This window comes from Eulemur rufifrons, chromosome 28, assembly GCF_041146395.1.
Source record: "Eulemur rufifrons isolate Redbay chromosome 28, OSU_ERuf_1, whole genome shotgun sequence".
NCBI classification, from domain to species: Eukaryota; Metazoa; Chordata; class Mammalia; order Primates; family Lemuridae; genus Eulemur; species Eulemur rufifrons.
This window is the reverse complement of record NC_091010.1, coordinates 22,163,662-22,179,967: the sequence shown is the minus strand read 5'-3', so window position 1 is coordinate 22,179,967 and position 16,306 is coordinate 22,163,662. Positions and strand designations below refer to the sequence as shown.

The 16,306-nt window shown below is 51.6% G+C and overlaps 1 protein-coding gene across 3 annotated transcripts; it reads right to left on the bottom strand.

Annotated features, from left to right (window-relative positions):
* Positions 1 to 6,412: 6,412 nt before the first annotated feature.
* TYSND1 (trypsin like peroxisomal matrix peptidase 1) lies at positions 6,413 to 14,991 on the bottom strand. 3 transcript variants are annotated; one of them, XM_069460294.1, is made up of 4 exons: positions 13,564 to 14,987; positions 11,725 to 11,855; positions 10,550 to 10,735; positions 6,415 to 7,411 (listed from the first exon to the last, which is right to left on the bottom strand). In XM_069460294.1, exons 1-4 carry the CDS (start codon positions 14,727 to 14,729, stop codon positions 7,194 to 7,196), a joined length of 1,701 nt encoding a protein of 566 aa, XP_069316395.1. In that variant the 5' UTR covers positions 14,730 to 14,987; the 3' UTR covers positions 6,415 to 7,193. The 3 variants fall into 3 exon arrangements, with proteins under 3 accessions (XP_069316396.1, XP_069316395.1, XP_069316397.1); XM_069460295.1 differs by lacking the exon at positions 10,550 to 10,735 and having other exon boundaries at positions 6,413 to 7,411; positions 13,564 to 14,989; XM_069460296.1 differs by lacking the exons at positions 6,415 to 7,411; positions 10,550 to 10,735 and having other exon boundaries at positions 11,791 to 11,975; positions 13,564 to 14,991.
* Positions 14,992 to 16,306: the final 1,315 nt, after the last annotated feature.

The window sequence follows — 16,306 nt, the reverse complement described above, 5'->3', positions numbered from 1 at the left end:
TGGAGACGAAAACGGACATGGTTTCTGCTTTTGTGGAGGTGACAGTCTGGGGAAAGACAGGTGTTAAACACCACCGCCGGAAAAAAATACTAAAAACCGTGTATCACCAACTGCAGTAAGAAACATTGGGGGTGAAAAGAGCTCCAAGAGTTAGCTCTGTGCGAAGAGGAAGGAAGTGTGCTCTGGGTGTACAAAGACGGATCTGGAACTCGTGCATTGCAAGCTGCCCACATCAAGTTAGTGTGGTAAAAGATAAAATATTTTATGTTGCAGATTAATTTGTCCAAAGCAACCAGAATGATTCATTTCCTTCTTTCTTTCTTTCTTTTTTTTTTTTTTTTTTTTTTTTTTTGAGACAGAGTCTCGCTCTGTTGCCTGGGCTAGAGTACCATGCCATCAGCCTAGCTCACAGCAACCTCAAACTCCTGGGTTTAAGCTATCCTCCTGCCTCAGCCTCCCGAATAGCTGGGACTACAGGCATGTGCCACCCTGCCCAGCTAACTTTTTCCAACTTTTTTAGTTGCCTGGCTAAGTTTTTCTATGTTTAGTAGAGACGAGGGTCTCGCTCTTGCTCAGGCTGGTCTCGAACTTCTGACCTCAAGCAATCCTCTCGCCTCAGCCTCCCAGAATGCTAGGATTACAGGTGCAAGCCACTGCGCCTGGTCAAGTATGATTCATTTCTGATACAATAATCCTACCAGTACTCTTAGAAAAATAATAGCTAATATTTACTGAACATAAACTATTAATAAGTGTTTTGGATGCCTTCTCAAGTTTATTTTTCACAAAGGTCCTACAAGGTAAGTTTTATTAATCTCCATTTTGCAAACAAGGAAAACTGAGGCTTCTTAGGAAACTAAGAAGCTTAGGCACGGGCCGGGCGCGGTGGCTCACGCCTGTAATCCTAGCACTCTGGGAGGCCGAGGTGGGCGGATCATTTGAGCTCAGGAGTTCAAGACCAGCCTGAGCAAGAGCGAGACCCCATCTCTACTAAAACTAGAAAGAAATTATAGGGACAGCTAAAAATATATATAGAAAAAATTAGCCGGGCATGGTGGTGCATGCCTGTAGTCCCAACTACTCGGGAGGCTGAGACAGGAGGATCCTTTGAGCTCAGGAGTTTGAGGTTGCTGTGAGCTAGGCTGACGCCACGGCACTCACTCTAGCCTGGGCAACAGAGTGAGACTCTGTCTCAAAAAAAAAAAAAAAAAAAAAGAAGCTTAGGCAAAGTCACTGAGCTAGTGACTCAGCAGAGCAACTGGCCCTTGAATGGAGGTCTGAACCATGACCCTACAGCCAGGAAATCCCTCAGTGGCCCTCATCCCTAAGGGAGCCAGAGGTCACTGCAGGCAAAGCAGAGAGTCTCCACTGTGGTGTCAAGCAAACACGGGACATTTACTGGGCATGTGCCCAGTAACATGTGACATAGAGAGGTGAATGGAGAGGCTACTTTGTGCCCAAGGCAGGGAGACAGCCCTGGGGCTTGGGAAGGTAAAGGAAGGCTTCGTGTAGGAGCTGGGCCTGCAAGGATGAAGAGGATTCCAAGTGGCAGGGTGCAAGGGAAGGACTCCAAAAAGCGCAGTACAGAGATAAAGCTGGAAGGGAGGAGAGAGGTGTGGGGCGGCCAGCACTGGGCTCAGCATGGCATGTCAGGGCTGGTGTGGCCCATCTCTAAGGACCTGTCTCAAACCATGAAAATCAAGGAAGTCTTCTGATTGTCACTCAACAAGTTCTTAGCAACCAGAAGACTCCAGGAGAGGGGACAGGACCTTATGCAACCCCTCTTGGCCCTTTCCCAGGCAGCTCAGGGCACAGCACTGCCCTCTTCCCACCCAGCAGTACCACCGATAGCTTTGGAACTGAAAATCAGGGCTTGCTGCCTATCAGGGCTTGCTGTCTTTGAACTTCCAGGTGCCAGAGATAGTAGGTTGGGATGCTGAAACATTGGCAAGTCCATTCCGTAGAACTTGGGTAAGTGGGGACAGCAGGCAGATTGTCCAACATTACAGAATTTAACAGGAGGAAGAGTTGCTGGCTCTCAGAGGTAATGAGCTCAGCCAGGTTTGAGGACATTCCCTGACAGGCAACACCTGGCTTTACTGCCGGCTCCCAGAGCTAGAGGAGCTCCAACGCCCTGAGGTCAACTCAGGAGCCCAGGGAAACAGAGGCAGGGTCCCTGCTTGAGAAGAGGCAACCCTTGACTCTGAAGAGCCTGGTAAATGTTCTCCTTTTCCATATGGGGTCCAGCTACATTTGTAAGCTGCAAAGAACAGATATCCCCATTTCTTCTTCTCTCCCCCAACATGTGGTTTTGTAGGGTGCGCCACCCTACAGAAAGACTGTATTAGTGAGGGTAAGTTCTGCTGCTGTGACCAACAGACCCCAAAATGGAATGGCTCAAATACAACAGAAGTGCATTTCTTGCCAGAATATCAGTTCCAGGACAGTGGACTGGTTACTGAGGCTGTCCCCCTCTACCTGGTCATCCAGGGAACAGGCTAACAGGCTCTGCCATCTTGAACACAGGGTTTCCAATGTCTCTTTTAGGGCGGCCTCCATTCCTACCAGGGGTCAGGGGCAATTGCTCCGAGGAGGCCAAGTGGAAGGTTCTTATAGGCCAGGCCTAGCAGGGGTTCACCTCCGTTCTGCTCACACTCCGTGAGTTGGAACTCACAGACACACTAACTGGGGGTGGCCATGAAATACAGTCTAGTGTATGCCCCAAAAGAGAAGAAAGCGGATTCGAGTGAGGGGCTAACTAGTGTCTGCCTTGGAGATCTAGGTCTTAGGCCTCTCTGGTTTTCTTCCTGTGCCTCTGCTTGTCACTCTCAGCCCCCCGTAGGCACCCACTCTGCTCCCATCCCTTAAACACAGGTCCAATTAGATATTAGCTCCCTCGGGCATGTCTATGGGAAATCTGATCATGGTGTATGTGATCTTGAGAGCTAGAGACAAAAGGTCTGGACGGCCATGTGCAAACTGCAGTTATGAGGAAGGAGGGACCCCGAGTGAGCAGAGGTGGCAGAAGAGAGTAAACAAAGTCAATGGGGTGCTGAGTCAGCACCTAGTAGCCTCGGTGGCCCCTAGAACTTCCCCAGGTCAAGGAGCTTTCTGGCACCTGCCCAGGAGAGTCTACCTTACTAAACTCTACCTTACTTAGGTAATAGGAGTGAGTCTTTGTTCTCTGCTAGCCAGAAAGCAGCAATAAAACACCACCCTGCTTGGCAGAGCCTACCTGCTGTCTACGAAGGGTGATTCTCCCCTTCTGTGGTATTGGGGTGTTGCTGGGAAGCATCTGCCCACCAGGGATTGCATTTCCCACCCCACCCTACCCCCCGCTTCTAGGTGGGGCCAAGTTCTCACCAAAAGAGTATTAGCAGGAGTGATATGCATTAATTCTGGGATGAAGGAGTTAAGAATTGAGGGTGGCTTCCTTCCCTCTTCCTGATGAAGTGAAAAAAAAAATCATCGGGCAGCCGTGAGGGGAGCGGTAATGGAGGCCTGGGCAGGAGCAGTGTCAGCAGAGCAGCGGGGCTGGGCAGGAGGTCGGGGGACTGGCCACGTGCAAGGCGTGGGCAGGGGGCAAACAGGTACATATGTTGAGGATAATGGAGCCAGGTTTCTCTCTGATGGAACAAATACAAAAAGGGGAAAAGCTATTGTGATAATGAATCCAAATTGAAACTATCGGTGTGAACTTCTGCCTAATGGTATGTAGAAAGTGACTGAAATAAATACAGAGGCAAAGGTCTGTCCACTGAGAGGGCCTAGGAGCAGTGACACCCAGTACAGGCAGCACACCTAGTGCTGAGACCTTGGCTTCTAAATACTGCTCTCTGCCAAAAAGAACCCTGGAGAAATAGCTGATTCCAGGAAAAACACAAAGTAGCCCAGACCATTGTGTCGTGAAGGAAGTGCTCAAAGCACAATGGGGGATGTCGAAAGGACACAGAAGCTGGTTTGGAGCTCCCACTTCCCACTGACCAGATGGAGCAATTTGAGCATCACAATAAATGACAATGGATTATAACCCACTGAATAAAGTACAAATCCACGAATCCACCCAGATATAAATAAACAGAAGGCAAAGCTCTTACCTACAGTAGAATGCCACCTTATAAATGCCGGAGGAATGATGAAAATAGAAAACTACCATTTGGCAGCCAGTATAGCTATTCAGCCAAGAAACCTCCATGGATGCTAAATCTAGTACGTGAGAGTCAAATAAGGAATGGTATGTTTACAGACTGTTAAAGTATCTCCACACAAATTACTTATTACAGAGGAAAAAAAGGAACTTCATAGTAGAGAACTCTGGCAGGCACCATTTTACTCAAGTAATCTCAACGTTAACACCATCTGTAATGGGACAAAGAAACATCGTGTGCTACCCAAGAAGATGCAAGGATAAAAACGACATCACTTCTGTGGTCACCCTGCCAAAGATGAAGATGCTGAATCTAACCTTGAGGAAGACTGGACAAACCCAAGTTAAGGGGCATTCTATGAAATGACTGCCCTGTTATCTTCAGAAACGTCAAGGGCATGGAACACAAGGAGAGACTTGGGAGCTCTTCCAAGTCAAGGGAGAACAGAACATGGCAAGTGGGTGCAGCTCATGATCCCAAATTAGATCATCACTGGGACACTTGGTGAAATTGGATGGGGATCTCTGGGTGAAGGGTGTATGGAGGCCGGGCGCGGTGGCTCACGCCTGTAATCCTAGCACTCTGGGAGGCCGAGGTGGGCGGATCCTTTGAGCTCAGGAGTTCGAGACCAGCCTGAGCAAGAGTGAGACCCCACCTCTACTAAAAATAGAAAGAAATTATATGGACACCTAAAAATATATATAGAAAAAATTAGCCGGGCATGGTGGCGCATGCCTGTAGTCCCAGCTACTCGGGAGGCTGAGACAGGAGGATCGCTTGAGCTCAGGAGTTTGAGGTTGCTGTGAGCTAGGCTGACGCCACGGCACTCACTCTAGCCTGGGCAACAGAGTGAGACTCTGTCTCAAAAAAAAAAAAAAAAAAAAAAAAAGGGTGTATGGAAATTCTTGAAACTTTTCTATGAGTTTGAAATTGTTTCAAAATAAAATTATAAAGCAGGTACATCTTCTCCTCTCTCTCTTCCCCCAACCACTAGGCAGGTACAGAGGACTCTGAGGCCCCAGTCTCAATGACAGAGCCACAAGAGGGAAGGAGCCTGGGTCCCTCAATAACTATTGTACTATTGGTCAGATAGTACTCTGGACTTTGCATGAGTAATAAACAAACTTCTATTGCCTTAAGCCACTGAGATGGGGGGGGGAGGGTATCATTTTTTGCATTATCCTAACTCACTCACTTATTTGATGGCCAGCTGTACCTCTACACTTGAGGTCCCAGACTCCTAAACTTGTCGGTCACCCCATTGTTATCCCAGCCAGAAATCCAGGCACCACTGGACCGTTTCTGCCTTGGCCCCACATCCAGTTAGTCCCACCTCCTGTGTTGTCCCTTGATCTCCCCACACCCACGAGTCCTGCCTCAGCCATCTTCTCTCACCAAGGCCATCATAACTGGTCCCTGGGCCTCAGTCTTGCTCCTTTCCAGTGTTCTCTCTACTGAGCACCCCCAGAACCAGCAAGTGGTTCCACACTTCCTTGTCCTAGCTCCTGCTGCTCTCAGCCTGGAACACCCTCCCCATTTCCAGTCCACTTGGTAAACCCTCAACTCTCATGGTTCAGCACCTGAGTCACCTTGATGAAGCCTTACCTGACTCCCATCTCTGGGCCCCCATACACTCTTCTATGGACAGAGCTGCCCTGTTTATTGCACTAATGGGTTGACACACCAGTCTCCCCAGAAGAGCCTGTGGGCACCTTGGTACCCACATGATAGAATAAATCCTGCCCCCAGCAAAGTCAGACCTCAGATCTAACCCCCTGCTACCATTAATTTATTGTAGGACTTCTGGCAAGCTAACCTTGCCTTCTGGACCCATTCCTAGTCTGCAAAGGGAAGAACCACCATCACAGAAGTGTTCTGTGGATGCCCAGAGTTGGCAATGAACAAATAGAAATTAGAAACAAAGTACTGCTTAGAATGAACCCCCAGCTATTCCTCAAATGGCTTTTAGCCTACTGATGAAAATCAATTCTTGGCCTGCATATACAGGGCCTGGGCACACTGTGCATTCCTGATTCGAAGAGTTGGGCTCAGTTCCTGAGGGTCGCCCTTGTCTCATCCCCCTTTAAACTCCCCAAGTCCCCCCTCCCCCGGGCATTCTGTAAACGATCTGCTGCTAGGCCAAGACCACCACCTCCCGGGACCCGCAAGCTCCACGAAGCACTGACTGGCGCCACGACCAGTGACGAGGGCCAGTCTGGGCAGAGAGTGCCCCGTGAGCTCAAACCCTGCCAAGAAAGCAGCACAGAATGGTGTGTTTCTTTGCCTGGTACCTGCCTGTTCCAGATTCAACTCTTGAAAAAAAGGGAGGGGGAAGGATTTGATATATAGAAGTACAGAGGTTCTCCGGTGGATTGCGTTTATTCCCAAGCCCCAACCAGACGTGTTCTACCCGCAGGGTCCCTGAGGCCCAGGGCTGGGAATGAAGGCACAGTGTCAGAGTGCTCCTGCCGGTTACCACGACCCAACAGTGCCGGCTTTCAGGGACCCACCTGCCTGTAGGTCTGGCACAGCAGAGAGACACTCGTTTCTGCCCTTTCATATCTGGTCTTCAGGGCAGGGCCTCTCTGCTGAGGCATTCCGAGTCCTCCATCACTCCTGACTGCGAGGAAGACAGGAGCCGAGGCCCCAGCGCAGCAGCTGCTCCTGGTGGCCAGTGGCTTCTGGGGAACAGGCGAGAAACTAGGCCTGGGCCTGCCTTCTGGCCAGCGGCGGCCTGATGGGCCAGAGCTTTTGTGCAGTGGGCCTGGGCTCCCCAGAAGGGAAAACAACACAGCTGAGTCCAGTGCCAGGGACACAGAGAAGTGGGGGCTCAAGAAAGCACCCCAAAACAGGCTGCCAGGTTAAGGACCCGTGGGGCTGAAGAGAAGTTTGCTCCAGGGCCCAGAGCCCAGACTGCAGTCCGTGGGTGGAGACGGGGAGGTGGCCCAGCTGGGGTGTGCCCCAGGTGCTAAAGTCACCATCACCTCGGTATCACTTCCTACAGCATCAAAAGGTCATTCTTCTTTCCAGAGGGGTGACACAGCCTCAGAGCTTGCTCCGAGGGGTCTTTGCCAGAGGCCGCTGCAGCCGCCAGACCACCCTGACCGGCTCAGGGGCACGGTCCAGCTGTCGGAGGCCACCCAGGTCGCCGGTCTCACTGTACCGCTGCAGGGCCTGCTGGAGCACCGTGATGGGAATGCTGAAGTTCAGGTGGGGGTAGGTGGCCCCTGTGTTATTGTCCCGGGTGTTGCTAGCGACAATACCTGTTGAGGAGTCAGAGAGCAAAAGAGGACGTGAGCCAGAGGACAGACAGCCAAATGGGGACGGGAGGAGGGCCAGCTCTACCCTGGAGCCCCCAGGGTCCCCTCACAGTGACAGAGCTGAGCTTCCCATCACCAACACCTGCTGCCCAAACCCTGCCCCCTCGCCGGCTGTGCTTTCTCATAACGCTATCAGCACTGAACACACCACAGTCCACTTATTTTGTTATCTTTCTCTCCAACTAGTGTCAGCCCCACTTTCGTGTTTTGTTCGTGCAGTCTCCACAGTACCTACAATAGCGCCAGGCACGGAGCGGGCCTGCAACAGACTTGCTGAGTGAATGAATGAATGAGACCACAGACATATTTTGTCTGGCCTGCTCGGTGCATTGATGCGTGTTTTCCTTTTAGATAAATTTAGACACACAGAAGCCTTGCTCAATAGTACAGATAGTTCTGTGTACCCTTCACGCAGCTTTCCCTTATGTTAACGTCTTATGTCACCATAAAACATTTATCAAAATCAAGAAATTAACCTTGGCACCATACTATTTACCAAAAGGCAGAATTCACTGCAATTTCACTAGTTTTCCCACTGATGTTCTTTTTCTGTTTCAGGATCCAATCTAGGATCCCACAGTGCGTTTAGTTGTCATGTCTCCTAAGTCTCCAATCTAGTCGCTTCCTCAGGCTTTCCCTGAAAGCCACATGTCCTCAGGGCATCATATCTAGGTGCCCAGAGTCTACATGTGGCATTCGTGCTGCTAACCTTGATCACTTGGCCAAGGTGGTATCTTCCAGGCCTCTCCACTGTAGAGTCACTATTTTCCTCTTTGTAAGGGCTAAATATTTTAGGGGAGATATTCTGAAGTTATGCAAATATCCTGCTTATACTAAAACTTTTGCCTACTAGCATTAGCATCCATTGGTGGATCCTGTCTGCAGCAACTCCTACTGTGGCATCCTAACGGCGATCTGCTGTTTCCCTCAGAAACAGAAGGGCTGTTGCTTGTCTTCATTTTAAATTTATTTGGTTATTTATATCAGTGTGGATTCATGGATGTTCACTTTCTTTATAGTGTTATAATCCAACACTATTGTTATCTGTTTGTTTTGTTGGTCAAGTTGTTCCAGTAGGAGCTACACCGGGTTGGCTCCCAGTCCTGTCGACATCTGACATGCCCCATCACTTTTGTTGTCAACGTGTCCTCTCTGGCACCCAAGGCTTATCCTGGATTTTCCCTGCCCCAGTCCTGGAATCGACCAGCTCCTGGTCACTTTTATTAGAGAATGATATTTAGAAACTAAGGTCTGCTAGCACTCTGGGAGGCCAAGGCGGGCAGATTGTTTGAGCTCAGGAGTTCGAGACCAGCCTGAGCAAGAGCAAGACCCCCGTCTCTACTAAAAATAGAAAGAAATTATATGGACAGCTAAAAATATATGTGGAAAAAATTAGCGGGGCGTGGTGGTACATGCTGTAGTCCCAGCTACTCGGGAGGCTGAGGCGGTAGGATCACTTAAGCCCAGGAGTTTGAGGTTGCTGTGAGCTAGGCTGATGCCACAGCAATCTAGCCTGGGCAACAGAGTGAGACTCTGTCTCAAAAATAATAATGATAATAAAAATAAAAAAATAATAAAATAAAATAAAAAAAAAAGAAACTAAGGTCTCGGCTCTGGGTATACTATTGCAACTGGAGTGTCACTGCCTCTAACCCATCAGCGGAAGAGCTAGGAGACACAGACTCTGTGTGTATGTGTGTGTGTGCATGTGTGTGTGTGTGTATACACTAACTTATGTACACACATCTGTGTTTCTGAAACCACTTATCTATACATATGGTTTGAAAAGTCAACCCAGATATGGAGAGAAAAACGGACGTGGGAAAAAACTGACAAATGACTCTAACTATTACAAATGAATAATACAACCATCCTGAAGGGGAAGAAAGGAGCTGACCTAAGTAACTTTGGAAAACAGTGTTTAGACTGGACACTGTAAGGTTAAAGACAAAAAGAACACAAATACTCAAACACTGCACTCCGGTTGGTAAATTTGTTGCTCACAGGGGTATAGGGTAGGAATTCTGAAACTACTGTATTTGTATACTAGGGTTAAGCAGATATGCAAATATTAATATATTGTAGATAGTAAGAGTAACATTTCTTCTCACTATAGGAGAAAGAAGTAAGGAATGAGGAAAGTTAGAAATAACAAAGGCACAAACCCTGAGGTGCAGGACTGGAGCTGGAGCTTTCTATATGAACCCATGGTTTGCTTTTTTAAAATAGCTAAACAGACCCTATATTTTTTTTTTCCTGAGTTTTACTTTGTCGCCCCAGCTAGAGTACAGTGGCATCATCGTAGCTCACCGTAACCTCAAACCCTTGGGCTCAAGCTCTATCCTGCCTCAGCTTCCCGAGTAGCTGGGACTACGGGCACATGCTATCATGCCTGGCTAAGTTTTCTATTTTTAGTAGAGATGGGGTCTCTCTTTTGCTCAGGCTGGTCTCGAACTCCTAACCTCAAGCAATCCTCCTGCCTTGGCCTCCCAGAGTGCTAGGATTACAGGCATAAGCTACCATGCCTGGCCTCAGACCCTATTTTTTAAAAACCTGAATATTACCAAAATTTAAAGATTTAACCACCACATATTTAAAAAATTAAAAAAGGTTCACAGCTTCTTGTGAAATATTGGAAAATCAGCCAAGACAAGGCCACCATCCTCTGCAGTTGAGTCGCGTGTACCCAGTCTACCCGACCTGCCCCCCACTCCCTGTTGTCTTCTCTCACTCATTTACTGCTTCACCTGCCCGGCTTCTGTAGGCTTTTGAGTTTCTGACCCTTGGACTAATCCACCTCCTGAACTTCACAGATCAAATGAGATTAAATGATTTGCCCAAGGTCCCAAAATGGATTAGTGGCGGAGAAGGGACCAGAGCCCAGACCTCTTCCCTCCCAGCTCAGCATCCCTCCCTCTCCACCCTCAGGAGCAGAACAGCCTGGAAACCTTGGCTACCTAACTCAAAAGGTCCACCACCTTCCCAGACAGACGGTGCTCCCAGGCTGGATACGGGCACTCACTGGTGGGAAGTGAGGCTCTGGCAAGGGGGAGGGTGGGAGAGGGCCAGGGAGCCGGTTACCAAGGAGGTCCCCCGACTGAGCGGAGAAAAGGGGGCCGCCGCTGGAGCCGCCGTGCACAGCACATGTGGTCTGCAGCATCACCGGTGTGTCATCCACCCGCACCACAGCCGACAGGATGCCCGAGGTCACTGAGGGCCCGCAAGCCTGGCCGAAGACACCAAAGCCCACCACACTGACAGCCTCACCTGTCAGGGAGGGAAGGAGGGTGAAGCTGGGACTTCTCTGTTCTGGAAGGACTCACACTCCCCAACCCCCCATCCCCTTCCTCTCCGAAGGTCCAAACTCTCTCTGCCCTTGGCACTTCTGCTCAGAGACTGCCTCCTCCTCAGAGCCTTGCCCAGGTACATGTTCAACTACTTTTGAGCACCAGGCTGTTCCCCACCCCTCCTTCCCTTGCTAGACTGGGCAGTCACGTTTTGGGGTCCCTAGCACCTGCCTAAGTGCTCGGTGAATGTTTGTGGAATTAACATCCATCTCCTCCTGGGACCCCTAAGACTCTTGGTGAGAAGAAATGGTGATCACGGCTACAAAGCAATCGCCACTCTCCTTTCCCAAGTGCTTTAAGTGTGCAGGGCAGAGCACGGGGCTAAGTGCTTTACAGGCACATCTCATCTAGTCCTCAAATGCCCAGGAGTAGGGCACATTATCCCCATTTTACAGATGAGAAAACTGAGGCAGAGAACAGGTCTGTCCAAAGACACAGGGCTAGTAAGCGGCAGAAGAAAGATGCCAATGCAGAGTGCCTGTACTCTTCATCACCATGTCACACTACCTCCATGAAGTGGGACATCCAGTACTTATGTGGCAGCATCACAAAGCCTGTCACTCAAATCAAGCCCCTGGAGCCTCCAAAGTGCCACCTACCTCTGACCAGCTTTAAGCGTTAGAAGGAGCCCCCAAGGCCCAGCACCCCCACACTACACTACCGCAGGCACTGAGGGAAGGCGTGTGCCTCACCCTTCACAGGTGCTCCACCTGCCCCAGCACCTTGGCTATGTCGGCACAAGCAGAGAAGCCTCCAGGAAGAACCTTGACCAATGCACCCTGACTCCTTAATTCAGCAGGGGTGGGGCAGGGAGTCTGGCATGTTTAGAGTGCCCAACACTGATTCTCCTTCCAACGACCACCCCGGACCAGAGGGGCCCTCCTTCAGGATGTGCCCTTTGTCCTTTACCTTCACGAAAGTGCTCAGCAGACACAGGCATGGGGACATCGTCCAGGTCCTCCTCCAGGCTCACCACCGCTATGTCATAGGGAGATGTCTCCTGGGTGGCAAACACCACACGTCCCCAGACCACCACCTTCCTGGGAGCAAGTGAGACAAATGACAGGCTAGACCTTTTTGCACTTGGGAGAAATCCGGAGCTGAGTGACAGTGAACGTCCTGGACTTGGAGTCAGAAGATCTGGGTATCAGCCCTGAAACCTACAGTCAGGCAACATTGGGCACGTCACTTAACCATTCTGTGGCATCTCCAAACGTGGTCTATAAACTGTAGAGTACTTGTGTGTAAAGCTTCCTGTACCTCACCATGATAACAGACCCCTGACACTTAATGAGCACTGCAGCCCAGGCCGGGTGTGAATGCTTTGTGGCCACAGCTTCATTTAATCCTCACAACACTATGTACTAGGCAATGGTATTACCTCCATTTTAGATGGTGCAACTGAGGCCCAGAGAGGTAGAGCTGCTTTCCCAAGGTCACAGAGCAAGTGGAAGGAGCCAGGGCAAATATACCAGCACATTTCTTCACTGCCTCATTGATACCCCCAACAATCCCATCAGTTAGTAGGGCAGACAAGACGTACTTTCACTCCTACATAGACGTTAGCACTTCTGTAGCACAATACGTGCCAGGCTCTGTTCCAAGACTTTACATGTCAACTCGGGGGGAGGTAGCTTAGACAGATTAAGTGACTTGCTCAAGATCACACAGGGGTGTCCTACTACATGCTCTGTAGGAGTAGCTTCCAGCAGACCTGGTGGTTTCCTTAGGAGCCAGGTCAGGGGAAAGGGGGAGGAATCTGGGAGACAAAACACAGGGAAATCCTCATCATTAGCCTTCCCTATAAAATTATGGCTGTCTTGTAGGCTGCCAGTGGGGACCTGTATGGCAAAGCTGGACTGGTTTACCCACACTGGGCTAACCTCGGGGATTCAGGAAAGAGAGGTGGAAAGGCCTGGGCTGCGAGGCCGGGTTAGCAATAACACCAAGGTGCTATGCTGCTTTGCTCTGGCCTGAGTTAAGCACCTAGGGCTGCAGAGGAAATAGAACAGGTACTACAAAACGGAGCCAGGAAGTCCAGGCCACTGTCCCCACCATCAGACAAGTGGAAATATAGGAGGGCAGGGGTGCTCTTCCCAGTAGAGGGAACAAATGACTGTGAGACATCCCAACCTGGCTGTCCACCAGGATCACCCAAAGATTGTTCAGAATATATCTGCCTGGGCCCCACTGCTATATTCTAATCCCAATTAGGGGGAACCCACCCAACACCTGTAATTTTCATCCAGAAACGACACTCTGGCTATGCTCTAAAAGATAAATTGATTAAGATGAACACCCCCATCTCAGTACCCCAGGAGGGCAGTCCTAGGCCCCTGGGACTTTACCACTTTCACTGGAGAAGCAGGTAAGGTGAGGGAACCTCTGTTCAAATGACCAGATAACAGTGGGGTGTGGGCCACAGGGTTATGAGAGAGAAGCTGCCTAGAAGGAATTCAGACTGTGAGGGGAGCTCAGAGACATCCAGTCCCGGATGCAGGGAGCCCTCCAGTTCCCAAATCCAGAGTTGCTCAGAGTTTAGCATCTTGCCCCAGCTCCCTTAATCCCCCTCACGGGGGTTCTGTGTGTAAAGGATGAGGGGAGGGTTCCAGGTCTCCACCCACCGTACATGCCCAAAGCATCAGCCTGACGCTAGAAGAAAGGCCTACACAATCCTCAGAGTGGAAGGCCTAGATCCAGACCCGAGACCTAGTAACGGTAGAGTTGGGGCAGCCCTGCGGGCCTTACTTGGGGGTGGCGGAGCGCACCAGGACCCTGGCTGCCTCCCGAGGAGCCACGTGCCGACAGGTCACCACGAGGCGGGGCGCCACGGCCACTCCGGAGCCCCATACGGTGCCGCACTCCACCAGCACGGCTGCGGCTGCCCACAAGGGCCCGGGATCTCGGAGGGGCAGGCCCCACGAGGCGCCCACCTCGGGGGGCAGGAGGGTGGCCAGAGCAGTGGCACCTGTGTGCAGACGGTCAAGCGCGGCGCGGGCGGCGCGGAGGAGCGGGGCGGCGGCACAAAGCAACGTGAGGCCCACCCACTCGCGGGCCTTCCAGCAGAGTGGAGCCGCCACCAGCGCCACCAGCGCCCCCGCGGGCCGCGCAGTAAACACGCCGCCGCCTTCGGTGCCAGGCAGGCAGCGCGCGTCGGTGAGCAGCAGCGGGCCGGCCGCGTTGCTGAGCACGCCGCGGCTGAGCGTGTTGAGGAAGATGTCCGGGCAGAAAGCCCCGAACGGGGAGCCGCAGGCCAGCAGCGGCGCGCCCTTGGGCACCGCCCCGAGAGGCGCCACGGCCACTGCCGGCCCGCGCTCCTCCGCTGCCTCCTCCTGGCCGGGCCGCAAGCGCAGCAGCGCGAACCAGCCCAGCGCTCTAAGCTGATCCTCCTCCTCGTCCTCCGACACCTCGTCGTCCGGCGCTGCGCTCGCGAAGCGCCACTGCTCGGCCGCCTCGCCCCCGAAGAGGCGCGCGAAGTGGGCCCGGAAGGCCGGGCAGCTCAGCAGCAGCAGCAGCTCGGCGGCGCGCGGGGGCTGCAGGGGCCGCCCGCGGGGCTGGGCAGGCGGGCCCGGCTCGAGGCCGGCGCACTGGGGCGTGCACAGCCCCGGGAGGCCCCGCTCCGAGCGGCCGGCTGGACTCGCGACCGTAGGGCTCCACTGCACGTGCAGACGCAGGTCGTCGCTGCAACTGTCGCCGGGCAGGTAGGCAGCGCCAGCCGCGGTCAGGGCCCCGCTGCCGGCCCGCAGGAAAGGGGCGACTATGCCCCCGTGGCACAGCACCAGGCCCGGGCTGCGGCTCAGGATCACCCCGCTGCAGCTCCACGAGCCCGCCTCAGGCTGGCCGGCTCGGGAGGCGCTCACCACGCAGCCCGCCTGCTCGGCCGCCCTCATCGCAGGCCCCCACTGCCGCCCCATGGCCTCCGGGACCGGACACCTGCAGCTTCCCCGCGAGCGAATGAGCGAATGAGCGAGCGAGGAGCCCGGACCAGCCCCGCAGGGCGCAGATGAACCCGCGCAGCGCCTCCCACAGCTGGAAGCGGGAGGCGCAAGCACTGACTCAGGCCTTCTTCGTCGAGCCTGATTGGCTAAGCCCCAACTGACCCGACCCGATTGGCTGGGCTTGTGCCGGACCCTGATTGGCTGCTGATGCTGACTCCTTCCCCCGCCCTCTTTGGTTCGTCGCACCTGTGGGACGCAGACAGTCATATCCCGGGATGAGCCTGTGCTGTATGACCCGCGTGCAGCGGCTCCAGGAATCGCGGGAGAGGAGGGCGGGTCCGTCCCCGCCCAGTCTCTCCTGTTTGTTGGGCTGCTGGAGAGGGAGTAGAAATGAGCGCTGACGTGGCTAGACTTGCCCAGGCCATGACAGGACGGACCGGTTAGCATCAGCCCAGGTCTAGGCGACCTTTAGCCTCTGACCCCTAGAATAATACGCACCAAGGAAATCCTAGGCCGATTCAGTATTTTTAAATTTTGAAAGTAAATCCTACAGCAATCCACTAGGGGGCATGGAGCTCTCAGGATTACTCCCAGGACTTTTTCATGAAAACTGGATTTGCTCTCAATTGTCCTTTAAATTGACTATGATGAACAGTAGCTGAAGCCCTGGCCAGAATAGAAATAGTTCAAGTGTTGGAGGGCATATAATCTGTTTCAAATAGTCTGCAGTTGTTGCATGCAAAAGCTAAAGGAATGGTAGTGACTGTGTTCCAAAAAAACTTTATAGACATTGAAATTTAATTTTCGTGTGCCAAAAATAGCATTTTTCTTTCAATTTTTTTCCAACCATCTAAAAGTGTAAAAACCTTTTAGCTCACAGGCTGTACAACACACACGCAGCAGGCTGGATTTGGCCCCTAAGCCATAGTTTGCCATATATAATTTAGGCTACCATAAAACTTTCTCGACTTTTCCGAAGTATCCTTCAGGACAGAGAATGAACAAGTATGGTATGGTAGGGAGGCTTTCATGATACCCCAAAGCAGTCACCACAAGCTAGACATTTTACAAAGGTCTCCTTTATCACTGTAGCACTAAAATACATGTTAATTTTTATTAAGATTAGTAGTACAGTACACACCTGTGTTAGCATTAATAAAAATTTTTCAATTGCTACTTAAATTCCATGATCTTTCTGCCTGAATTCTTTGAATTAATACTATTTGGTGTAGCCCCAGCACAAGACATGGACAATGTTCCCAGGGCTCCCAGTGACACAAACCTGTTTGAGAAAGGGAAATGATTATCCATGATGGTATGAGGCAGGACTGAAATTAAGCAGTCTTGCCATAGAAGGTACTATCTTCTTTTGGTTCTGTGACACAGAAGATGGCTTGATCACAGCAATTATCTCTTAACTGTCCCAACTTCTTAGCAATTAAAACTTTCATTCCTCTCTAGAGCCCAGTAATTTTCCCTTAATGACGCTCAAGCCTCCAGCATGAACTGTTATGCGTCAGATTTTTCTGTATTTACAACAGACCACAGTACAG